Genomic DNA, 27976 nt, shown 5'->3' with positions numbered 1-27976 from the left:
AAAAGGCAGAAAGAAAACGGTGCACATAAATATTAAAACTACTTTTATTTGAACAATGACATTTTGTGGAAAACAAGTTTGCAAAGCAGTGTTTCATTCGCTCATCTGTTTCACACCAGCACAGTCATGCTACAAAAACATCAACATTGCTAATTAAAGATGGGAATGCATTTGTGTTGCTTAACATACAGACTACATACAACATGAGTTGTGTCCGCACGTCATCCCGCGGGATGAAGCAGCAGCACGTAATTCCTGCCGACGGGCTGGAGCGGTTCCCGCCGTATAAATCACCTCTGGACATAAATAGTTGCGTTACAGGCAGACAAAACCCAAAAAGTCCTGCAAGTTCAGATCAGAGTTTAGATGCCGAACATGCCGTCTCATGTTCAGAAGTGCGTTACAGTCCTGCCCATGATCTGAATGTCATCGAAGGGGAACAAGGCCAATATCTGCAGGACAAAAAGGAGAAACGGTTACCACATCATCCCCTTTCTCACGTAAAGCTTACAGAGCAAACGCATTTACTGTATGCTTCTGCTTACCAGTCCACATCAAATCACATATAACACAGTGAATGTGTGTTAACCCATGAAGTTAAAGTTGAGTGACATACACAAACGTAAGGACTCATTACATAACTCCTAGGTCGCCAACTAGCGGACTCCGGTCCGAATCCGGACCGCGAGATGCGTCCATCCCGAACGCGAAGCAAAAACAATGGCATTTTCAAAAATTAGTTTTCCGAGATGAATGGGTGAGGAATTTTTTTTCATTTATTCTTCCTGCCTCCTGTACTAGGCCCGTGTGTCTCATTTGCTCTGATTCTGTTGCGGTTGTCAAAAGTGGAAACATTAAATAAAAAATTTTCATTTTTCCAACACTGTATTTTTGCCTGTTTGTGTTTCTGAATGATATTTTACCAGTGCAATTTGAAGCACAGAAGAGAGCAGTGTTCAATCTAAGATACATTTAGTCAAGACTATACATGTGAATGAACATAAAATGTGTTATGAGATTTCTGATTTTTTTTTTCGTTCATTGATTGTTATTATTTATCTCCGTTCAGCAGGGGGAGAAAAAGCACTTTAGTTGCTAGTAATGTCAAAATGAATGTATTTTCAGTGCAGATTTAGAGATGAAGGCATTTTTAGTTCATCATATTTTTGTCAGACGTGGTTACTGGTTGAATTTAGATATTTTGTACCAAAGCAACTTAAAGGACATAACTGAACAACAACAAAATGAGATCAATTTTGAGAAGGATTACCTATGTTTGCTTTAACAATATGAACAGACATGTTTTGTCCATATGAGAACATATTATATTTTGTTCAATAAAGAACAAATGAAGACTTCAGATGCAAAAGCCTCTAAGTCCCTCTGATGTTTTTCTTTAAAATAAGCATTTTTGTCAGACTTTTATGTATAGGTTTCTACCTAATTACTGGTACTTCTGAATGGGCTGAGGCTGGGATTTAGTGGGTTTGAACTTTTATGAATGTATACTATATGCGGAGAGCATTCACTCAGTACCGTTATCTCATTTTTGACTAAAGTGGCTTTTAGAGGCTTTTGCATCTGAACTCTTCAAATGTGGTCTACATTAATGTCTTTAGTCTGGCAATAAACATAAATGATTGTTTTTAGGTATATAATTGTCCGGACCTCGGCTGGTGAGGAGGAGGGTTCATTTACTGGACCTCAAGCAATTTTAGTTGAAGACCCCTGTCCTAAACTATAGCAAGACGTCAATCATTTTTTTATTATAATTATACATTTATTTCAAAAGCCCTATTCTGACGGTAGTTGTATCTCATGTGGACGTCCGTAAAAATAAATGTGATAAACTCGTGCATTGGGAAAACAGACCATTCCCCCACAATGGAAATGCATGGGGTTAACGCAGTTTAGCCGGTGTAGAATCACTTTTGCCGCTCGACAGAGCACGATATATAGAAAACCTGAGCCATATTGGGTCAGATTGTCCGTACAGTATCAGTATCACTATTACAAATCAATGGCCAGGTGTCATTTTCTCATCTAAACACATGCAGCTCCGCCGACCCCCATATAGGTATGACATGCCAACTTCATAAATCACCTTTCCATGAAGACGTTAATTCAGTGTTCCTCAATTTAATGAATTAAAAGTATGTATTGCATACATTTCATGTTTTAAAATGATCATAAAACGTGTCTTGTGCTATGAAATTGACATGTCAGTGTCACAATATTATTAGAATTACGACAATAGCGAAGTTTTTTATTGACTTTTTTATAGCAACCGTCTTCATCAAAAGACTGTGTGATTTATGAAGTAGCAGCTATTATGTTGTGTAATAATTGTGGGGGCAGCATTTTGACGTACATATGACTATCAGCTTGAAGCACAAGCATGAGCCCAGCCCTTCCCATCATGAAATAATATGTTGTACATTAATAACCTCACGCATTATGTGGCTGTGATTGCTCATTGTGAAAAACTGCTTTAACGATAAACTGAGTCCCGTGACAAGTATGACCAGTGTTGGGTTAAATTAGTAATTAGTTACAGTTACTAGTTCCTTCTTTTAAAAGTAATTGAATTACTTTACCCATTACTGAATATCAAAAGTAATTAGATACTAGGGAAAATAACTTTAAAGTTACTTTTATGTCTGCTTTTTCAATGTAAATATGAACAGTAGCTACTGACCAGTCAAACATAATAAACATCATTTTTAGACCTATTTATTGTAATCAACAGGGCAAAAGGCCTTCAAATCAAGCAGTCGTGCAGTGTTTAGTGTCCAGCGTTCCCTCAGTGCAGCTGGGAGAGTTATGGCCTTTTTACACCTCCTCACTTCATTCGTTTTCTCTGACCAGATTTCTATCCAATTGTGAAAAGACCAGAAGTAAATGCCTTCTGAGATTTTTTCGAGACGGATTTAAATCCGATCATTTAAACAAATCAATTCAGAGGGTAAGTAAGTAAGTAAGTCTTATATGCTCAAAAACACAATCAACTTCATTAAAACTAATGAGACTAAATGATCTTAGCAGTGCTTAGTTCGCTCTCTCTCATATTGCAGTCTTTGACTTTTTAACTGATACATAAAAAGCTCGTATCTTTTGCTTTCGTTGACGTGAACTCCGTTAAATGTGCATATAGCACGAGAATTGAAGATCGGATTATATTCGTTTTGTGGAGAGGTGTATGGTAAGACAATATGCATGTTTTTATTTGTATTTTTTTAGATTGTTTAGCCCGTTTCGTTTGCGAGCGCCTACGCCTAACCTCAACTTATAAAAAACGCCTTTTTACTGTGGTGGTGGTGATAGTAGTTTAAACTAACATTGTGATGCTTGAAGTGTTTGATATCTATGGATTTTATTATAGGCAAGACAAGTCCAGTGTTGATTTGAGAGGCTAAAGGGTTGGGTTAACTCACTGTCAGCCGCCGGCCGCTTGGTCGTCACTTTAAAAAACAAATACTTTAATTTAACAAACAAAAAATGCTCCAAACATTTTTCTAAACTAACTTAATAAAGTAACGAAACAAAATATAACTACTTTGACATTAAAAACAAAACTGAACTATTTTATGGCGGCAACAATGTGTAAATAGGGAGGATAAAAAAAATAAAAACATGGGCCAGGCTCGGGCCTAGATCTGAGCTTCTTGTCTGCAAGCGTTCATTTTTCACAAAAGAGAGTAACAAACTCATTTAATTTCAGTAATTGCTTTACTTGATTTAAAAAAAATATTTAGTTACTTCTGCGTTACCGTTAAAAGTAGAGGAGTTACTTTGTAGTGCGTTACTCCCAAAACGGAGTATGACTTCATTGGCGCTTTGTTCAACAAACTTTTGCCATTGCAATTAATGAAATAACAATAATTTACAATAATACCAGCATCATGTAGTGCAAATGTTTCATTGCAATGGCCGACGCACAATGATTATTTTGAGTAAATATTCAGTTTAGTTTAAATCTTTTAAATTGTAATTTGATGTGCTTTTGTCATTTTAATTCATTTATTTTAGCTTTATTTTACTTCAGTTTTAGTAATTTTAGTACTTAACTCCTTTTAGCTAGTTGTCAAGGATCTTCTGAGTTGCTATGCAGTATTTTCTGTTATAATTTTTGTTTAAATTTGAGGAATTTTGTTGTGTGCTGTGTCATTTTAATTGGTCCGTTTTTTTAATATTTCTAAGGGAGCTTTCACACCTGCCTCATTTAGTTCGGTTGAATCGTACTAGAGTTGGTTTTCCCCTTTGGTGTGGTTCGTTTGGTCAGGTGTGAAAGCAGCAATCGCACTCGGGTGCGCACCAAAAGCGTACCGAGTCCTTGAAGAGGTGATTTTGCTACGCTTTCAGACGAACTCTGGAGCGGCTCGTTTGTGGAGAGAACATGATCCGACCTCGAACAGACCCAACTGCAAAAAGTACTGATCATTTTTGGACTAAACCAGCCGCCGTAGTCAGCTGCGCTGTGCATTATGGGATGAGGAAGTGTTTGTTGACAGTTTGCACTTTAGCAGGGCAGCTCGCGGACAAACTTGGAGTAGTAAGGAGGGGCGGAGCCTCATAGAAATTTGGTCTGATGACCATAGGTCCCAACTTTCGAAAACTCACAAGAACTGCGCGATCTCCGCTTGAAGTGATGAGCGATGCGCGATCTCATTTGCAGTGCATTAGAGCGATGTTTTCAAGCTACATCCGCGCTTCATTATAGAAATGTATTGTTTGCATATTGTGGTGTACACAAACAATGTAATAGATTATGGCCAGGGACAAAACCAGCAGTTTAGGAAATACGCCATGGCCAATGAGTGATGTGGATGTTGTCATGTGACTACATTTTGGTTCGTTTCAACTGGTTCGGACCAAAGCAATCAGTGTGGTGTGAAAGGAACCAAAAAAGCTGAAAAATGCCATAATGTATAATTGTTTGCCCTTGGTTCGGACCAAATGAACCGAACTAGAGCAGCCTAATTTTAATTTTTATTTCAGTTTGAGTGGTTTTAGTACTTATTTTATTTAAACGAGTTGCTGTGAGCATGCTAACATGTCAGTTTTCATTTTAATTTACTAATTAGTTTAGCCATTTTAATTCTTTAATATTTGTATTTAGCTTTAATTTATTTCCACTTCATTTTTAAGTAAAAAAACAGTGTTTAATCTAATATCTCAGCGAACATAAATGATTATTAATATTTTTAGTTAGGCACCATTTCTGGTCTGACTGAAGATCTTGTTCAACTTTAACAATGTTTTGTTTGATGTTTTGTTTGGTGTCCAAAGTCGGTCCTGGTGGGCCACTGTCCTGCAGAGTTTAGCTCCAACTTGCCTCAACACACCTCTCTGGAAGTTTCTAGTATGCCTAATAAGACACTTATTAGCTGGTACAGGTGTGTTTAATTGGGGTTGGAGCTAAACTCTGCAGGACAGTGGCCCTCCAGGAGCAGGATTAGACACCACTGATGTAGAGGGAATGTGGATGTCCTTACATCATCGTTGCCGTCTGCTAGATCCAGGGCCGTTTCATCCTCCATGTTTTTAATCATCTTGTCGGCTCCGGCCTGGCACAGAATGTTGGCGATGGGGGCGTCCTGTCGACCCACGGCCAAATGCAGGGCGGTGCAGCCGTTGAACATGGCGGCATCGACATTCGCCCCTTTGTTCAGCAGCAGGGTCACTGACGGGACATCGTGGAGCTCGACCGCCATATGTAACGCGCTCGTTCCCTCCTGAACAACACCAGAGAGAGGAAACAGGGGACGTTTGGTCATGAGACTGAAGGTTTAGAGCAAACACAACAGATCAGCCTCGAGCAGCTCACCTGTATGTTCAGATCCACACCGTTCTTCATCAACAGCCGCATGAGACGATGATGCTTGTGCAGGGTGGCCACATGGAGACATGTAAGACCTGCAATAAACCATGCCTTGATTAATATAGTACACACATTTACATTCATGCTTTTATCCAAAGCGACTTACACTGCATTCGATGTACATTTTATCAGTTCATGCATTTTCTGGGAATCGAACCCTTTACCTTGGCGCCTTTTTGTACTGTTTGAGCTACAGGAATGCATATATAATTTAGTATGTACATATGTGTGTGTGTGTGTGTATATATATATATATATATATATATATATATATATATATATATATATATATATATATATATATATATATATATATATAAGGGCTGTCAAAAGATTTGTCGCGATTAATCGCATCCAAAATAATAGTTTGTGTTTACATAATATATGTGTGTGTACTCTGTTAATTATTATTTATATATGAATACACACACATTCATGTATATATTTAAGAAATATTTGCATGTATATACATTTATATAATCTATAATATATATAAATATAAATGTTTTATATATAAAAATTATATTTTTTTCCTTAAATACATACATGCTTGTGTGTGTATTTATATATAAATAATAATTAACAGTACACACACATATATTATGTAAACACAAACTTTTATTTTGGATGCGATTAATCTTTTGACAGCCCTAATATATATATATATATATTGAATGTTGACTGTTGAATGCTTGAATCTTATTGGTTGATGAATGTTCTAAGATGTGCAGTTATTTTCAGTGAAACACACGGCTAAAGTAGTTCCAGCAGGTTTTGACCGCATTACAGTTCCATATCACTCCGCCAAATGATTATTTCAAAAGGTCCTTACAGCCGACAGCAGCAAAAGAACCAAAACACACAACGACACTGACCAAACAAATACATATAGTAAACAATATTATAAAAACTAGGGCTGTGCGATATTGAAGAAAAATGCGATATCCTTGTTCAATAATGCAATATTCTATACGATATTGCTTCAAGGGTGTAAAATCTATTAAAAAAATTATTTAAAAACTGAGAACGATACCATTTATGTGTTTCACATTCTTTCTGGGAAAAGAAAGCATCGCTACAACTTCTGAAAGTGACCAGCAGTGTTTTAGCAAAAATGAATGTCACAAATCTGACAATATAATTTTAGCATCAACGTAAACAAACAAAAAATGTAATGCCAATATTTAAATACCAAAAACTCTTTGCTTGACTTGCTAATATATAGTTACATCAACCTAAAACTTAAACATCAAGAACATCCAGGTACACAAATACACCTGAACAAGGGGTGGACGATTATTTTTAGTTATTTTAATTTATCTTTGTTATTAAAAATAAGAACTAAAAACAGCAGTCATTGTTTGACAGACAGCCGCAGGTTTATAGTATTAGCAGGCTGTCACTTTAAGACCTAATGCTTAATAACAGAACTGAAGGGATCACACGCTCTCAGAGAGGCGGCTTGCACGCTCGTTTCGGGGTGTGTGTCAGACAGCGCGAGACGGCAAGGAGTTGTTTTTCGCAAGTTATTGCATTTAATAACTCTTTTTAACGTCAAGCAAGTACACATAAGTAACAGTCGTGTGCTCAGTGACAGTCTATTCTCTGCTATATGCGTCAACCTAAAACGTACACTTTTCACAATGTTGAAGTAGCCTATTAAAATCATTCAGATATTGCGCGCCGTTGCGATATGCATATCGCGATATGAACATTTGCGATATTTCTTTAATTTCGATATATTGCACAGCCCTAATAAAAACAACAATTTTTTCCATGTTTTTGCGGCAAAATTGTTTTATTAAGTACAGAAGCACAATCTCCTGCTCACACACACACACACACACACACACACACACACACACACACACACACACACACACACACACACACACACACACACACACACACACACACACACACACACACACACACACACACACACACACACACACACACACACACACACACACACACACACACACACACACACACACACACACACACACACACACACACACACACACACACACACACACACACACACACACACACACACACACACACACACACACGTGCGCGCTGCTCTGATGATTTTATCCGTAAAATAGTTTAGCAACTTAAAAGCAACATGACATTTCTCACTAGCGAGGAAATAACGGCGCTGTTCTTGAAGCAGATAAACTTACATTCGAGACACTGCCAAACACAGAGACACACAGACTCAGGTAATTCACACACACTACATCTCTCTCTCTAATAACTGCATTAATAACTATATTAGTCTGCTATCAGTGGCTCAATCCTCCGTTACTAGCTCGAAAAGGACGTTTTGGAATTAGCAACGGAGGTTTGGGGTGATATGCGTAAGAAAGTTGTCCCTCACACAAGAGCGTTTTAAGGACAAAAACCTGACAAATGTCTTGAAATACATCTAAACAATGTCTTGAGGTGTGGAAACCATAGTATAAGCAGAATAATTGACTCCAGGTCATTGAATTATTGTAAAGTAATGGCTGGGTGTGCATTATTTTTCTAGTGATTCAGCAGCCCGTCATCAATTATTCCTCACATATAGTATCAACTCTGATGCCAGAAACTCCTCTATACTCAGAAAACACTTCATGCAAGCATCCGGGCTGTACGCAATCATTCAGGGAACTAATGTAGAAACACCAAACTGCTTCTCTGCCAACAGTAGCTGACATAAAGAGAAAATTGAATGATGATGACATTATGAAACACTGATACTGGAAGGCCATGAAAACATGGAAAAACTCCAAGGCATTTTTTGCTGCCAACTTCCTTGTTCTGACATGACTGTTTCTGTTCACTAAAAACCCTCAGAACCAACCGACATCAGCAGCCTGACTGCGTTTCTCAATATTACTCTTGGAAACAAACATAGGAAGTATAACACAGGCAACAGTAAAATAGATTTCTGTACTTTCTGAGTTCATATGAGTGACCATACAAAAGCATCCTGCTTCGATGCTGGGCTGTTTTGAGCATGTTGTTTTTTTGTAGTTGCAGGTTGCTATGCAGTATATCCACACCTCTCCTCAACAAGACACATGATCTGAGGAATCATTCATGACTGGAGCACAAACGTGGCAGGATTTAATACTTAGTGGCATAGGTTTGTTAAAAATCACATAAAAACAATAAAAGTATTATGACTACCAATTAGGGTGGGGAAAAAAAGCAATGCATCGCAATTAGGGATGGGTATCGAGAACCGGTTCCAGTTTAGAACCGGTTCCAAATTGTTCCTGTGTGCGTATTTTAATGTGGTTTTAAAGCATTAAAGCTCAAAAGACGTCAAAAGACTCAAAGACTCACACACACAGAAAGGCGTCTCATAGTGAATAATGCACGATAATGAGCTCTCTTCCTCGTCACAGCACACGAACAGACACATACACACAAATATGTCAAAATATTCTGGTAAACACAGTCGTTTATGTCTTAAGACGATTGAGAAGAAAAGATATAAATGTATGTGTAACCGTATATTGGATCCGTGCAGCTCTTAAAGTGACGGCAGATTTTCCTAACGTTAATCAAACAAAAGTCTATACAGAATAACTTAACTATATTAATACAATTAATTAATACTATATTAATAAAATATAGGATATAGTAATGTATAGCCTATACTTATTAATAAAGTGCAGTGTTATTTTACATTTGATTACAGTTTCTGCTCTTGAATCCCTGAGAATGTTTATTTCAATCGTATCTTTTGTCTAAATTTGTTCTTTTTAATTACTAAGTGTTTACTTGTCTTTAATGATGCTTAGGCTAGATGTTTTTATGGTATGTTTTAACCATATGCAAAAGTTCCTAGCCTGTTGATTTTTGTTCATGGTATTCAGCTTCCCAAAAAACAAACAAACAAACAAACAAAAAATCGGATCTGAGCAATAAATCAAATTTGAGCATTAAAGGCGGGTCTAACGCTATGTCATGCATTGTGACTTATTTACACTGTTAAAGAGTTGATTCTCGTGATAAACATGGACAAAACGAGTATTTCAGTGCCAAATAGAAGTTCCTGTAAAAAAGTTCCTGGTACAAATTGTTCCGGGTAATTTTGGTGGAAACGGGGCTATTGATGTATATTTACAACATGTTTGTGAAGCGCTGATCGTTGTAGCCAATCACAGACATATTTGATGAGCTTGTGAGCACAATGGCCAGTCAGAGGTGTTTACGATTCCCGCTCAAAGCGTCACTTTTTTTTATTTTAGTACCGGCTTGGTATCGCGGTCGGTACTTTTGACAACACTATCATGGGCGTAAGTGCATCTAATGTGAACAACACAAAGGTATAGTGAATCGAAAGTTATCCAGGGATAATGCTATGATGTAGTGTGTGTGTGTGCGTGTAGCTCCGCCCATTGCGCGCCTGTTTTTGGAAAGAATCAGTACAACGCATCTGTCTTTTATAAATATGATCAAACTAAAGACTATATAAAGGATGCAACACTACTCTATAGATACTCAAGATTAACATGAGCCTGGCAGAAACTGTGTGTGTTATGAACCTTTAAGGCTTGCAGTGTGAACTGCAAGAAAAAAAGTAGATCAAGAATCAGGGGCGCCGCTAAGGGGGGGAAAGTTAGGACAATTCTAAGGGCCCACACACTTTTGAGGCCCCCAGAGATTGGTTTTATTAGTAGTAACAGTACTAGTAGTAATGTAATAGAAATTATAAATGTATAATCTACCAAAGAGTTACAAATATAAAAAAATTATGTCTTATTTCTGATTTTCCGGCAAAATCAAGCAAAACACTCCACTCATGAACCACTCACGGGTAAAACGACATTTGCTCAAAGCCCACTCCGACATGACATTTCTCTGTACTGTAGGCTACTATAATTGTTGTAGCCATTAAGAAAAAGTATTTAGTTTTATATTTATGTTTACATATTATAATGTTATTTAGTATGTCTATGTTGTCAATCTATGTTGTCAATTGAATGTTAAAGGTGAACTATGTAGGATTTTTGCTGTAAAATATCCAGAAACCACTAGGCCAGTGTTATATATTTTGTTCAGTTGAGTACTTAGAATATCCCAAATGTTTCCACCTATTTGTAAATCGTGAGAAATTGCTATTTTAACCGAGGAACCGGGACGTGTGAGCTATGCGTGTGAGGGAGACGCCTGTCGATTGCGTCATATCTGCGTCACCCTCGGTCTCCGGTTTTATTCAGTGAAACACTTTACTCTCACTGCAGTGTGAACAAGTGTTATAGCAGCCGCTGAGCGAACGTCATAACTTCCTTTTCAACACACTCAGATATATCTAATACGATAAACAGAGTTGCGTTACCTCATACTCATGACTGGAAAAGAGGAAGTGGCGCCGGCAACCGTGTCATAATAAAAGTCCCGCCAGCGACTATGCCATAATAACAGTCCCGCTCTTCAATCGCTCCTGCGGCCTTGCTCAGCTCCACAACACTCGGTCCTGCTCTGCTTCAGACTACAGTAATGTTAATAATCGCATCCATGAACATGATTTCTGCCCGAGTCCTATCCTGACTGTTTCCCACCGGCTGTGAGGTGAAGACCACATTTCCCAAGATTCTGCGCTCAAACGTGCCGTCATCAAACTACGCCTTTGTTTTGAACAGGCGACCTCTAGTGGACGGAAAAGTTACATAGTGTAGCTTTAATTATGAAAAGGACACATCATAAGATGTGCAATGCCAGGAGACATGGAGTGGGTCAGACATGATTGTGACAACTTCATTAAGTTTTGTTTTGAATAAATTGTATCTTAATTTTAATCAATGTTTCACCAGCCAATTGGGGCATTCTGGGTTGAGCGAGCAGAGCTTAATTGGTCAGTATTATTAAATTGCAAACAAAAATTTTGGATAGCTATGGTGCGGTAGGGGCCCAACTTCATATTCTTTCATAAGGCCCAAAATTGCTAGCGGCGCCCCTGTCAAGAATCGTTTTGGTATCGGATTGTGACTCCCGGAATCGGATCAGATCGTGAGTCTCTTACCTCTCCAGTTCTGTGTTTCCAGCACGTTGGTGAGTTTGGCTGAGGTGTTGAGCACCATCTCATTGGCACAATCCCAGAATCCGTGCTCACACGCCACATGGAGAGGGGTGTTTCCTTCCTGGTCCTGGAGTTCCAGTGAGACCGTCTTCTCTACCAGGCCCTTCACTACAGTGGGCAGGTTCAGGTAGGTGGCCAGGTGTAACGGCGTCTATGGACGGCAGGAGAAAGTCAGCATCTGACAAAATGGGGTGTTATGTAGAATTATCACTGCTAATTCTACTTTTAACAACAAAGACATTGATTGGCTCGACATTAAGCTTGTCCTTCAGACAAGTAAATCTGTCATTCACTTGTCCAAGTAAAAAATTTGCTTGTCCGGAAAAGAAATGTGTGTGTTGTAAATAAAATGGTAACAATAAGGTTTCATTAGTTAACATTAGTTAACTATACGAGTTAACATGAACTAATAATGAACTGCACTTACAAAGCATTTATTGATCTTTGTTAATGTTAATTTGAACATTTACTAATATATTATTAAAATCTTGCTAACATTAGTTATACACTGTGAACTAACATGAACAAACCATGAACAGCTGGATTTGTATTAACTAACGTTAACAAAGATGAACAAATACAGTAACAAATTTATTGCTCATGGTTAGTTCATGTTAGTTAATACATTAACTAATGTTAACTAATGAAACCTTATTGTAAAGTGTTACCAATAAAATTTATTCTGAAGCAGCTTTGACATATTTAAATCTGCATATTTGTGATATTTTTACCTTTTATAAAGGGCATTTTCCCCCTTATTAAATATAGGCTGTGCTTCAGCTTTCCTTTTATATTCTTAAATTTGATCAATAAATTAAATTAGAAGACGACACTGGCTGTTACCAATCAAATTAAATAATTTACACTGAAAAATTACAACTGTATTAAATAATGTTATGAGATTGTTTAAATTTTTTTTTGAATATACAAATAAGAAAAGTTGGAAAGAATGTTTAAATATGACCAGTAGGTGGCGGCAGTCTGAATGAGTGAGTCATTGAGTCGATTCATTCAAACGGATGATTCATTCAAGAATGAGGCAGTCGTTTATGAACAGGCAATTGAATCTTTGATTCAACCGATTCATTCAATCACTGAATCATTCACTAACACGTGACACGCGTTCTGCTGTGATCTTTTGGAACTATTTTTGCTGCTGAAATAGAACAAAAACACTCAATATTGCATCTAAAATGTAAGTGACTTAATCAGGGCTGTAAAAAGATTAATCGCATCCAAAATAAAAGTTAGTGTTTACATAATATATGTGTGTGTACTCTGTTAATTATTATTTATATATAAATACACACACAAGCATGTATATATTTAAGAAAATAATATTATTTTTATATATAAAACATTTATATTTATATATATTATAGATTATATAAATGTATATACAGTATATACATGCAAATATTTCTTAAATATTTACATGAATGTGTGTGTATTTATATATAAATAATAATTAACAGAGTACACACACATATATTATGTAAACACAAACTTTTATTTTGGATGCGATTAATCGTGATTAATCTTTTGACAGCCCTAGACTTAATGTTAATAATTGTTTATGGAACTGGCGTATGAAATCAGTGTCATTTTCTGTCGTGATGTTATTCAGTATGTATACGTCATTATACATTATATATTACTATCTACTATCGATCGCCACTTACACTAATGAACGCAGAATCATTTTTGCATTTTGTTGATTCCCTAGTTATTTTTTTTAATGATGTTTTATCAGGATACTTGTCCGGTCGGGCAAGTAAAATTCTCTTTCACTTGCCCCTTCAAAAAATCCACTTTTCTCCCGGACAAGCGTTAATGTCGAGCCCTGGATAGCATTTTAGTAATGCAATAAGTCCGTAAAGGGTTAGTTCATCCAATAATTGGTGGTTAAATATGGTTTCATTGTTGGGGTTATGTGCTTCAGACCATCTCACTAGCGTCGCAGAATGGCATCAGCCCTTTTGATTGAATGACAATAAGGTTAATTTATTCCAAAGAAGAGGGGCCATGCAAAGGTTTACTCAATCTGGGAGTTACACACTGACTGTGTCAAAAGGAAACATGTGAGTAATGTGTCCAATGGCCTTGTGTTAGCTGATTGCGTGGCTTTTGGTAAAGCGTACACCAGTATTACTCACAGCTTTATGTGCTGACTGTCAGATTTGAGCAGTTTCCTTCAGACTTCACACCCTAAAGACCGGCTGACCCAAATCTGACATCCCTTGCATTTTATAAACCCAACCAGCATCGAAGTCAACATGATTTTTATCCGTCAGGAATCGAATGGATGAAGGGTTTTTCCGCTTTTCCTTTTAGTTATTACACTCGGTGAATGTTTACACAACCTTTCTCTTTCTGAATAATAACATGTGCTGGTGAATCATTGATGATTAGCAGATTTTTCTTCTCATACTGTAATGTCAAACTAGCCAAATGAGTCAATGTTAATAATAACAACTAGACTATTTTGACTGTATTTTTGAGCAAGATCCACGTGTCCACCTTTTGACCAAAGGTGACTAGGGCTGCAACTAACGATTGTTTTAATAATCGATTAATCTGTCGATTATTTCTTCGATTAATCGATGAATCGGATTTTAAAAAATATTAATTTCCAATCCTTTATTCAAAAACTGTGCAAATTCACAGAGCAAAAAATCTTCAGAAAGTGCACAGGTTGCTACAATAAATCTATAAATCTTTTGTTTGTTTTTTATTAAGAACAATACTAATCAGAAAACTTAACAGGATGTTAGAACTTGTTCTCTACACTACACTCAGTTGCACACACTCACAAACAAAATTAATGGGTTTAGTTAAATTGTAATGCATTAAGAATTTCTCTAAAATGTCCAAACCCATTATATACTCCTGGAGAAAACATCTACTGTATTAACCTATTAATATGAATGATATTAAATCCAGACACAGATTTAACTGCTGTGACATATTAAAAAATATTATGTAACAATTAAATAAAACTACTCCTGCTAAAGAAGAACACAATGTCTTATTTTAATGAATGATATGCATTCTTTATAACAACTTGCATACAACATTCCTTATAGATTAAATATGGATTAAATAATTAATGTATAATAAATATAATGAATCCTTATTCAAACTAAAGAGGTGATTTTCTCTGTCTTTTGTTGTTTGATTAATATTAAGAGCACAAATGGAAGCAGGTTAATGGACTGCTGTCACTTTAAGACCGAATGCTGACCGAAAATGACTATAGATATTAGTCATAGTTTTTGTCATTCAAAGCTTGTTTTGATTTTCGTCTGTGAAAAATGTTGTTGATTAAAATACTGACAAATTATTTGTCAACGAAATTAACATAGCGATAACCAAAAAAGGCAAGTGAATAAAAACGTGTCTTTAGTCTTGCAAACTGTACAACCCCTGCTTTACTGCTGTTATTAACAAGCTAACGCTAACTTGGATAACGAGTAAACAAGCACCAGAAGAGCTACTGGAGGGACGTCCTCACTTCCAAACGGAACAAAAGTGGGATTTTGTAGTGACTTAACGTTCCCCTGCTGTTGAACTCCCTTCCTCCTCATCCAGGACTCAGAGATGTTTTGGTTTTAGGTGCTGAATCACCACCGTGGAGCTCCAATGTCATGCCGCATCGCTTTTGCTGCAATTAACACACTTTTTTGATTTATTAATGGCACTAACGCCTGCTTCCACTCTGCTTTGCGCTCAACTGTGCTTTTTTTATACTCAAACATCTCCGGGTCTTATTGACGGGCATAAAGGCCCGGATATACTTCACTTACCGCGCCCGGACGCGTCACGCGCGCAGCCCTGTCCGCGCGTCTTTTAAAGTATACTACACAACGGATGCGCGCGGAGGATCGCGTTCGACACATGCGCAGTAAAAAAGTGTCTATGCTCTACCAGACATCGGAGGGCAGCACTGAGTCCTGTCATCAAAGGGACATTTGCTGGGCATGATCGGAGAAGAACTGTAGTGGATCCACCATTGCAACATAGTTTGGAAGAAACACTGAAGAATCAAAAATTCTCTCTTTTTTTTCAAGCGTGTTGTTTTTAAACCGGTCTTTGCACACTCTTCTTCAATGGCTGAACACTGTGCTCAATACTGTGTGTATTGCCACCTAGTGGACTCTTCTGTACTGCTGGCGCATGCGCTGTTGCACGCGGACCGTCCGCGCGGTCTCAAAATTTGGGCCGTGCGCGGACGGGGTGTGCGGCCGGCCGCGAGCCCTCCGAATGACTAAAATTACGTCATGCGGGCGGTGCACGAACGCGGACGGCCGAAGTATACCCGGGCCTTAATAGTCGCGCGACACAACGAATCGATAATGAAATTCGTTGCCAACTCTTTTAATAAACGATTTTTATCGATTCGTTGTTGCAGCCCTAAAGGTGACACTCATTGTTTCTAATACAGTGTCTATTTACACTAAATGTGAAGAGCCCGCCTTGTTGACGAGGCTATGTACACTAACTCCGCCCACTGGCGTCTCTGATTGGGCCAGACATGACTAGGGAAGATGCTGGTTTGTCAATAGTGGCAATAGTGTAGGGATAAGGCACGGCGCGGGGGAGAGAGTTGGCGCAAATCCACCCGAATTTCGAATTGAGAAAATATCCAAAAAGCAGAAATAACGTGTGTTTAATAATAAAGTGTTTATCATGTAGGAAGGGCTTTATTGTCCCGACAAGGCGGCATCCATTTAATAATTTTAATAAATATGATAATTTACACTGTTATTATTGCATACCGTTTAATGTACAACAGCATTGAGGAGCAAATAGAATCTATGGCAATTTTCACTGAGTGCAAATAGAATCTACACTGAGTGCAAATAGAATCTATAGCAATTTTCACTGAGTGCAAATATAATCTATGGCAATTTTCACTGAGTGCAAATAGAATCTATAGAATCTTCACCGAGTGCAAATAGAATCTCCACCGAGTGCAAATAGAATCTATAGCAATTTTCACTGAGTGCAAATATAATCTATGGCAATTTTCACTGAGTGCAAATAGAATCTATGGCAATTTTCACTGAGTGCAAATAGAATCTATAGAATCTCCACCGAGTGTAAATAGAATCTCCACTGAGTGTAAATAGAATCTCCACCGAGTGTAAATAGAATCTCCACCGAGTGCAAATAGAATCTCCACTGAGTGTAAATAGAATCTCCACTGAGTGTAAATAGAATCTATAGCAATTTTCACTGAGTGCAAATATAATCTATGGCAATTTTCACTGAGTGCAAATAGAATCTATGGCAATTTTCACTGAGTGCAAATATAATCTATGGCAATTTTCACTGAGTGCAAATAGAATCTATAGAATCTTCACCGAGTGCAAATAGAATCTCCACTGAGTGTAAATAGAATCTCCACTGAGTGTAAATAGAATCTCCACTGAGTGTAAATAGAATCTCCACTGAGTGTAAATAGAATCTCCACCGAGTGTAAATAGAATCTCCACCGAGTGTAAATAGAATCTCCACTGAGTGTAAATAGAATCTCCACCGAGTGTAAATAGAATCTCCACCGAGTGCAAATCTCCACTGAGTGTAAATAGAATCTCCACTGAGTGTAAATAGAATCTTCACCGAGTGTAAATAGAATCTCCACCGAGTGTAAATAGAATCTTCACCGAGTGTAAATAGAATCTCCACTGAGTGTAAATAGAATCTCCACCGAGTGCAAATCTCCACTGAGTGTAAATAGAATCTTCACCGAGTGCAAATCTCCACTGAGTGTAAATAGAATCTTCACCGAGTGTAAATAGAATCTCCACCGAGTGTAAATAGAATCTTCACCGAGTGTAAATAGAATCTCCACTGAGTGTAAATAGAATCTCCACCGAGTGCAAATCTCCACTGAGTGTAAATAGAATCTTCACCGAGTGCAAATCTCCACTGAGTGTAAATAGAATCTTCACCGAGTGTAAATAGAATCTTCACCGAGTGTAAATAGAATCTTCACCGAGTGCAAATAGAATCTTCACCGAGTGTAAATAGAATCTTCACCGAGTGTAAATAGAATCTTCACCGAGTGCAAATAGAATCTTCACCAAGTGTAAATAGAATCTTCACCGAGTGTAAATAGAATCTTCACTGAGTGTAAATAGAATCTCCACCGAGTGTAAATAGAATCTCCACCGAGTGTAAATAGAATCTCCACCGAGTGTAAATAGAATCTCCACCGAGTGTAAATAGAATCTCCACCGAGTGCAAATAGAATCTCCACTGAGTGTAAATAGAATCTTCACCGAGTGTAAATAACCACTGCCTTTCTGATAAGCATGGCAAAACTATAATCATTGTTTATCCCAGTGGGATTTTAATAATTTCCATGGTATTTTCAGGCCTGGAAATCACAATTTTACGCCAATCGAGGAATTCTTAGCAAAGAAAAACCCCTTAATGTTTCTATTTACTTCAAAAGCAAGAATATAATCATGTTCTTTCCCCAAAATGAATGTTATGCATCTGTCCACAGATTTCCATGTTGAGTTTGTGGGTAATCACCTGTGGTTATTTTAGGTGTAACATCACACCCTGAATGGTTAAAACAACTTAAGGGTAATTCATTGATATTTCCAATTTCCATGACTGAGAATATTAATAATTTTTTTGACTTGGCCACACGTTATCGCTTCCTAAATGCCAACAAAAAGTCAATAAACACTTGATTTTGAACTCATAAACAGGGGGTTTCTCCAGAAAGCCCCTCGTCTGTTGTCACAGGATAAGCCCCAAATTTCAAAATAACAATTGAAACTGAGGCAGTCAAACGAGTGTAATAAACCCCATCATTCTTTGATACGCGCTCTGGGAGTTTCCCCTCTAAGGGGAAACAAGACATAAGCAAACTCATTACAACATTCATAGAGTTTTTCTGTTCCTTCAGGGCAATTCATGAAACACAAGCAGAACGGATTTCTGTGGAAATTGCTCATAAATCCTTCGAATGCAATGAGAAACGTGTTATGCAACTGTGTGGAGAATCTGATACCTGATACAAGTTGTTCTGAATATCCATCAGCTCCGCAGAAAACAGATCTATCAGCTGGTGTGCAAAGCATTTCTCCTCGTGGATTATGGCCAAGTGGAGAATCCTGGGAAAACAAGCAGACAGGCAGAAGTTAATGCCAGTTAAAGCGCTCGGCGAAAGATGAAGCAGATCCAACGGTAAAGGGAAGGAACTATCGAGCAAACCGCAGAGTCTAAAAGCAGCACATTTCACAACGTGTGATGGAAAGAAGAAAAAATAGGTCGGAAGATACTGAGAAATATGTCACAAAAGTGTGTTCGCAGAGGCACTCAGCAATTGAGCAACACTGGAAGTTTTGTGCATTATTTGAGCATTCATCTCAGAGATCGCCTCGCTATCGCAGTGCTAATTTTGACGGCAAATTTTGAATTAGTTTTAGTCATAGTCTTTTGACTAAAATGCCATTTAGTTTTAGTCATATTTTAGTCGACTAAATATCATAAGATTTTAGTCTAATCTACAGTAGATTTAGTCTTCTTAAATCTAATGAGTTTAGTTAAATTGTAATACATTAAGCAATACATAACCGACTGTCAGTTGAAATGACATTTTGTTTTTGACATTAAAAATACATGAATTCACTTTTTTGTTTGTTTTTTAAAAACATCTATATAGTTTTTTATAACTTTGTATTTCTGTTTTAGTTAGTAGGCCATATCAGGTTAAGCTAAAGCTTCAAATATATATATATATATATTTTTTTTAATTTCAGTTAACATTTATTTAATTTCAAGTAACGAAGATTTTTTGTAATGGTTTTAGTGAACTATTATAACCCTGGTGCTTTATTGAATATGTGTCAAATCCTGGTCTTTCCCCCTGACTATGAATTAAATGGGAATTAAATTAAATACAGTTTATTGTGTTACCAAAAACTAAAAAACTAATATATACCAAAAACTATATACCAAACAAAAACTATATACCAAAAACTAATATATAATGCGTGACTTTTAATTATAAACCAGCTGACTCTTATTTTGAAAGGTATGAGCCTTGCAGTTGCAGGAGCTCATTCAAGTTCAGGAGATTAAATATGCATTGTTACAACCGTCTAAAACACATTACTATATAAACATCGTAAAGTAAACATTGTCAATATTCATCAGCATTAGTTCATAAACAATTGCCTGACATAAATGTGGTTAGATCAGGTCAACTCAAATGTGCGCATCTATGACACAGGACATCAGTTCTGACTGGATCTCTTCTCTAATCGTCCCTCACTAACATTTTCGTCTCGTTTTTATTTGTTGACGAAAATGACGGTTGATTTTCGTCATAGTTTTTGTCATCCAACACTAGTTTTTATTTAGTTATCGTCTCGTTTTCGTCAGTGAAAAAAGGTAGTTGATGAAAATTATTAATTAACACTGCACAATCGAATGATAAAAGCTTTCAGATCTTGCATTTACAAGAAAGACTTAAAACAAAGATGAAGAAGACACACTCAAAAAAAAATGATACGTTGGATTTACTTAATTTTCCACGTAATTGGTTATGTTGAATTTAATTAACATTGTTTATTTCAGTAAACTTACGTTTTTTTTTTTACGTAAGGTTAATTCAATGCCATTTAGTTAAATCAGGTTAACATTCTTAATTTTGTCCAAAACAATTCAATTTAAATATTCTAAAATTAATATAAAAACAAGTAATTCAGTTTAATTGATTATTTTTATTTAGTGAAACACTATTTTTACAACATTTACAAAAACTTTTACAAGGTCTTATTAGCTAGCCAGACGATGGTTTTGTTGCATCCATTTTTATTATTAAAACAACTTTAATTGTTATTAGCACACTGCTCTACACTTCACCACAATGGTAAAAAAAACAAGCGGCAACGTTTCGCAGTTTCTCTTGAAGCCAATACGGAAGTGACTTAAACTGCAGTTCATGGACTGGCCACTAGAGACAGACTCCAGAAGGAGCAGAATCTCATTGAGCTCATGTTAAAATGCCCAACTTTACAGCAGAAGAACACATGTTTACTTTTATTGTGCTTTTGGTCTATACGGCTAATTTTGCCCTTCATGACGACTGTGAGGGGCTGAACTTTTTTATATCTCATTCGTTATATATCATTATATAAAGCCTTAAAGTTCTGCATAATTAAGGGCGTGGGCACTTTGAGTGAAGGTGTCAACATAAAACATTAAGCATTAAAAAGTCTCTATAATTTGTCATCTTGTTAAAAATGCATCAAATAGCACTTTATTCAGTGTTAATTTCGTTGACGAATAATGTGTCATAATTTTCATCAACAACCTTTTTTCACTGACGAAAACAGGACGATAACTAAAAAAAAAACTAGTGTTGGATGACAAAAACTATGACGAAAATCAACCGTCATTTTCGTCAACAAATAAAAACTAGATGAAAATGTTAGGAAGGGACGATTAGGGAAGAGATCCAGTCAGAACTGATGTCCTGTGTAATGCTGCGTTCACACCAAACGCGAATAAAGCGTCAAAATTGCGCAAATGGATTCAAAATGTTCAAGCGTCCAACTAGACGCGGTAGACGCGATTTGACGCTTTATTCGCGTTTTGAATTGGACGAGTGTAGGATTTGCCTGGACCACATTTGCGTGGCTAGTGGTGTTTTATGACATATTTCTCCTGGAGCACCTTGAACGCGTGTCTATTTTGACCACTACAGGACATCAGAGCAGCGGCAGACGGCAGAAGGTCTGGCCGAGGAAAGGCTGCTCTCGCCGGGGTTAATGAGCGCTGCTGATCACCTGGATCTCACAATTTTTTTTAAAAAGGCGCTCTCTTTATAAATAAACCACTGATTTGAGCTTTAAACAACTACATTCTCACCTGAAAAAGTCTTAAAACTACATTTTGTGACACAATAGTAGTATTTTGAAATTATGCGGGTTTCTCATCACGTCACTTTACCACGTGAAGCAGCGAGCAGGCTCCTGATTGGTTAACACGGCACGAATTGACGGCAAAGTTAAAAAATTTCGAATCGTGCATCGGGCACGAATTCGCTTCAAACGTGCGAATGCACAAAAAACACCACTCGCGTGTATCGTGCAAGGCGCTTAATTCGCGTCAAATTTGCGCGAACTGGACCCGCGGATGAGCGGAATCGCGCCACAGGACCTCCAGAAACGGGTCAACACGCCTTTCCATTGACATCACTCGCTCCTGACGCTCTATTCGCGTTTGGTGTGAACGCAGCATTAAATGAATATAAAAAACAAACCAAAACAAGTAATTTTTATTTAGTGAAACACTATTTTTACAAAACCTTTTATAAAAGGTCTTATGTCAAAGAGTAACGGTTTTAAGTCAGTTTCTCATGAATCAATTACATTTGAACCAGAAACCTGATATAATTTTGTTAAATCAAGATGAATTCACCCTTCGCCGCAAGTTTGATTGACAGGCGATCTGTCTTTTGTCCGACAAAGCAGTCAGGAGAGTTAATAGACTAACGTCGGTGGAATTGAACTTGGAAAAACGGTGTGTACTGACGTCTTTCCACAGTTGAAACGACATTTCTTCTAGTGTTCATTCATGTTTATTTCGTGCTTATCAATGAACTAGAAGGGATGATTAGTTCACGAGCAGCTTTAACTGAGGCGCTACAGCGATCACCACACATTAAAGAGCCACAAAACGCTATTTATTGTTGAAATTTCTTTTAAAAAATTACAATTTTAAAGTTGAGACTTTGTTTCATATCAAAAGTAACTTGCTCTGTCCTGTCTGTCGGCGTGTTGTCAGTGTCCTCTTTGCTCCGCGATGTATTTTCTCTACGTGAGAATGTGTGTGTGGTGTGAGAGCGCCATGGCTTGTCGGACATAGCAACAGTAACTAAAGGGGGCGGGTCTTTGCAAACGGTCAATTGCTTAAATAAAGTGAACAGCATCATAAAATTATTTTTGAGTAAAACGAGTAAAAACACATTCAGGTCACATTAAATTACATTTTGCGTACAGAAAATTATGACATTTCTCCATTAATGCAAAATACTTTTTCTTTTGACTTTGATTTTGGGGTGAAATATGACCTGAGCATTTTTTGACTGGTTGCATGAAACGTTTCCACTTAATGCACATGCGTCTGAGTCACAAGCAGCCAGTAAATGATGTATGCAGAAGCGTGATTTAATGCACACTCATTGTCTTTTTCCCCATCCTCCAGCCGGTAGATTTCCTCGCAGGTGTGTGATTTCTCAGATACTTTCCACACATGCGATAACCGAGCTTTTACTTTTACAGTAAGCCAGAAGGAAACGGGTAGAAGCAAGAGGTTTCGGCATGTAAATAATGTGAGAACATCAATATGATTGTGGTAAAACGATCATGATTCATATTGTTTCGCTGCGTTTTCGTTCACCTACAAATGTTTGTTCCACCTAGGGAGAGATTTTGAAGTGATTACACTGCTTTTTTTAAACCTATGTAATGGGAATAGTGCTCCAAAAAAGCACTATAAAGTTTTATAAAGAGTCTGTTTTACAAGTCTTCTGATGGCTGACCAAAGTGTAATCAGTGAATTTTAGTGAATAATTATTTAGAAAGTTAAAATATGTGCAATAATTGCTTATCACTGGGGCAGTGCTCTTAAAAGGACGTATTTGTACCTTTTTTTTACCCCTAAAAGGTTCTAAGATCCTAATATACAACTTTTAGGGGTATAAAAGTGAGCCTTTATAGGTCACACATTTTTCTGAGAGTGTATTGTAAGGTATAAAACACTTGAAACTTACTGTAAAAGATTTTTTGGGTGAACAGCGAGCGTTGCATGATATATCGGCCGATACATGTTCATTTTTAATGGTATTGTTATCGGCCCGGTAAGAAAATTTGTTCATCCTTCCCTCACGGGTCAAAATGACCTGAAGCTCTTAAATTATACTACTTTTTTTTTTGTCCAGAAAGCTTATTTCATTTCATTTCAATAATATTTTCTCTATTTTTTATATTTAATTTACCGTTAAATTTCTAGATTACTAGAATGAATAATAATTTAAGCACATTCGTTCAACTTAAATTCAAATTAACTCACAATTTCATGCATAACCCTTTAAATTCAGCTCAAAATATCTTACATTGGGGTGTCTTTGCCGACCTCTTGTGGAAAAATAATATTATAACATGATATTCCATGACTCTTACCACTAGATGGCCTTATAGCTCTATATGGAGCGGATGAGCTGTTCTGCTGGGTCCTAAAGTCAGTTCTTCAGAATGCATTCAGAGACATGTAGACGTTATAAAATCAAGTTTTAGAATTTATAGTTGGATTTTAAGCATTTGTTTGCTATGTGTACTAAAGCATTCCCATCCCATTCATTCCTAAGGGGGTCAAATTGACCTGTGAGGGAAGGATTTGATACTTTTTTAGATTTCAACCACATAAACTCCTCGAATCCAGTACATTTTTTGTGTATTCGTGGTCCAAGTGCGACAAAAGTCTTATGGTACCCTTACACCAGACGCACATGAAGCGTTAAGCGCCAGTGATTTACATGTTAAGTCAATGCAAAGATGCGCATAGACATTCTGTGGTGCGATTCGCGCAAATGACACGCCGCAGATTGAGCGTTTCGCGATCGAGTTGAAACATTTGAACTTTGGCGGATATTCGCGCCGTGTTAACCAATCAGGAGCTTGCTCTAGTAGTGACAACAATGAGGAAAAAATCATATGCGGATACCCGGAGCTGTACGTACTTTATAGAAACAGGAATAAAAAGGATCTTGCTTGGAAGAAAGTGAGTGAGGAGGTCGGACAGTCTGGTAAGTTGTAAAAAGCGTTCTTTACTCAATTATATATATATATATTTATTGAGACTACAAGCTAGCTAAAGTCTGTAAATTGAGCTTATTCGCCGTATTTTAAAACAATCCATGTCAGCCATTTCGCAACGAGACAAGCCGGCTGGCAGAAGCCCCTCCCATGAGGCGAATTCGCGTCTGTTGTGAAGTGAATGTCCACGCGAATGAAGCGAGTAAACTCAAAGTGTTCAAGCGTCCAAATACGCGCAAAGTGCGATATTTTTCGCGCAAGTCACGTCTGGCGTGAACGCACAGTTAGGCTCTTGAACAGTCAATTTTTAAAACAATTAGATTCGGGTCAAAATGACCCGAGGGAAGGATGAGGGTTAAAGTGATAAATAATGGATTTTTTCCTTCAGCTGAGACACTTCAGATGCGCACTGTTTGCAATGATGGTTTTGAATTGCTCGAAATATGATTGAAAATCACTTCAATAAGGAGTGCAACATGTGCAGCACAAGTCTGTCATATAGACTACATACAATTATAATGAGAACTTTATAATTGTGTGCTTAGGTCATGGCTTTTGTTTTTGTAATCAGGCTCTCAAATGATATAAAATTTGGATTTTGATTTATCAGCCAATATATCGGCTTTCAAATACAAAGGATTATCGGTGGGGCATTGCTGATCCGGAATGCATAGGGATTTCATATGGCCATTGATATAACTTTTAGGTATTTATAAGCATGTTCTTCGCTCTGATGACACTCAGGGAAAGTTTTTTTTTCTTGCAAGAGCAACAAAGGCCAAAGGTAAACCATGCAAAATGCTAGATGATCTTATTGACATCCTGGTTTGTCACTGTCAAAACCAATGAAGAAATGAAAGCAGGCTGACATTAACCAGGTTGTGTGTACGTGCCCACTTGTGCGGTGAACGTTTGCGTATGTTTTTGCACATATACGTTACGGGTTGAACCACGATCTGGTGTAAAGGTCACTGCTTGCTTGCATAAACATGTTTACGTGACGTGCTCTTTTGGGGTAAATATGCATTAAAAGGCACACGAATGTGTGTTTAAAACAAACGCTTTGCACTTTCCAAAGCGCTGCCATCAGAGCGTGTGTTTTCTGGCCCGACGAGGGGAATTCCACTGCATACTTCTGCTTTCTTCTTCTCATGCGCCATAAACGGCAGATCCAGTTTCTAGACGTCTGTTAACTGACCGTAGTGTTAAAACAGAAAAGCCTGCTACTGTAATCAAAACTTCATCTGTCACATGAGGATGTGTCACTCAGCAAACTAAAACCGGCTGGAAAATGAATCAACTTAAAAAAATGTTTGTGTTAGATTCATGTCCAACAACATTTTAAGACTGTAGAAAAACAAAAATAAGCTATTTTTTTGTATTATTTAAATGAATTTGTTTGCCGTTGTACTGCAAAAGGAATTAAAGGGCAATGTTATTCAAACATAATCTTAATTTACCGTTATATGGGCCTTATTTATGAGAGCTCACCATGAAAACACATTTTCATCCAGATTAATAAAGATTCATATTCTCTCTTTATGATCATAACATTTGGTAAATGAACAGTAAACACCTTAAAAATTAAATCCAGGCCATTAAATGAAGGGTTGAAGAAACATCCTGCACACTTTCTGAACTCAGTTTACCTCCATGCCATATCTATCTAGCTATCTATCCATACACCAGCCTTGCACTTTAAGCGACAAAGAGAGAGAGCATTTTGTTATGAATATAAACACATTATAAATTAGTTCCAGTGTTTGATACTGATTGTTCAATATTGGTGCAGGATTTAAATTACGCAATATGGTGCAAATGTAAACAATTTGAGTTTAATTATATTCACAACACAGCCTAAAGAGGCTTTTATAAAATGAATGCATCTTAAAAAAAAAAAGCGAAGTACACAATTTTTCCGTTAAAAGTCCATTCATTAAGCACAATCCTTCCGCGAGATAATATAGTCACTGCCATTAGAGAACAATAGAATGCAACGCAATTAAAAAATAAATAAAAATAATATAAATAATATATATTAAACCAATGGGTCCGTATTGAAATGGTGAACAGTTATAGCTGTCACTATATTTTAGATGTTTAACAAGGCTGGAACCGGATCAGAAATAGTTATTCGAACCACATATTCGCCGTATTATATGACAAGGAAAGGATAACGCCTAAAAAAACTGCACATTTAAGTTGATTAAAAGAAAATGTTCCGTAAAATTTGTATTATGTAGAATCCGTTTTGTAAAAACAATAAGGCATATAGGACGCGTTATATTTCGATTAATATTACTCCGCGGTGCGCCTTCCTCTCAACAACACCTTTGAATCGGTGTTGTCTAAACCTAATTAAACTCACAAACACCCCATATTTAGACATCATTTAAAACACTCATTTGAACGTTCAGAAACATATCAATGAAATGTAAACGTACGTGTCTCCATCTTCTGTAACAGTGGTTAGGAAATTCACTTCCTCCTCGGTGTATTCACAGTCCACCGCGCGTTCACATTCAGAAATGCTGCATTTTTCGATTAAATCCCCCAAACTGTCCACTGTTAACGAGGAGGAGACATACGCAGAGTCCAATCGCTCTTCTGTACCGAGTTTATCCTTCTCCTCGGAGCTGTCCGATCTCCCGTATTCTCTGGAGGACATGGATATCGAATCGATGCCGGAGTCAATCCGATACTCTTCATCGAATTTGCGTTCTTTCTCTCCGCCGCTTCGCGCCATTTCGAAGCTTCGACGCGTATGGTCAATGTAGCAATGTAACGATGAAACAAAGTAAAATCACCGTGACATTATGACACCAGAGACATTCGCTTTTGTTTCTCATCCCACCACCGGTGACTAAGATACTTCCCAATGGCTCTTTAACGTGAAGCGTGTTTTGTAAAGTTTCAGGTGGAGCTTTAGCGTATAAACCAGCCAAACTCGGTAAGTTAATGAAAGTGCTGTGAGAATGCTGGCAGTAAATGTGAAGCAGCGTGTTTTGTGGGCGGAGTCAACAGTGGGAATTCCCCACAGGGAGTGGCAAAAGCCCATATCATTACCGATCCAATCCAAACACACGCGGAATCTCCTGAAAGACCTCAACCTCGAACCTGTTCTCTATTTTGGACTCCCAACAACTTCCTTGAACAACCTGT

At 37.3% G+C, this 27976-nt stretch overlaps 1 protein-coding gene across 1 annotated transcript; it reads right to left on the bottom strand.

Moving 5' to 3' along the window:
• Positions 1 to 22: 22 nt before the first annotated feature.
• nfkbie (nuclear factor of kappa light polypeptide gene enhancer in B-cells inhibitor, epsilon) lies at positions 23 to 27951 on the bottom strand. The gene is made up of 6 exons (XM_079830847.1): positions 27259 to 27951; positions 19000 to 19102; positions 11910 to 12117; positions 5828 to 5916; positions 5496 to 5735; positions 23 to 452 (listed from the first exon to the last, which is right to left on the bottom strand). Exons 1-6 carry the CDS (start codon positions 27558 to 27560, stop codon positions 390 to 392), a joined length of 1005 nt encoding a protein of 334 aa, XP_079686973.1. The 5' UTR covers positions 27561 to 27951; the 3' UTR covers positions 23 to 389.
• Positions 27952 to 27976: the final 25 nt, after the last annotated feature.

The sequence above is a fragment of the Gobio gobio genome (assembly GCF_949357685.1).
Source record: "Gobio gobio genome assembly, chromosome: 12".
NCBI classification, from domain to species: Eukaryota; Metazoa; Chordata; class Actinopteri; order Cypriniformes; family Gobionidae; genus Gobio; species Gobio gobio.
This window is presented reverse-complemented; position numbering and strand designations above follow the sequence as displayed.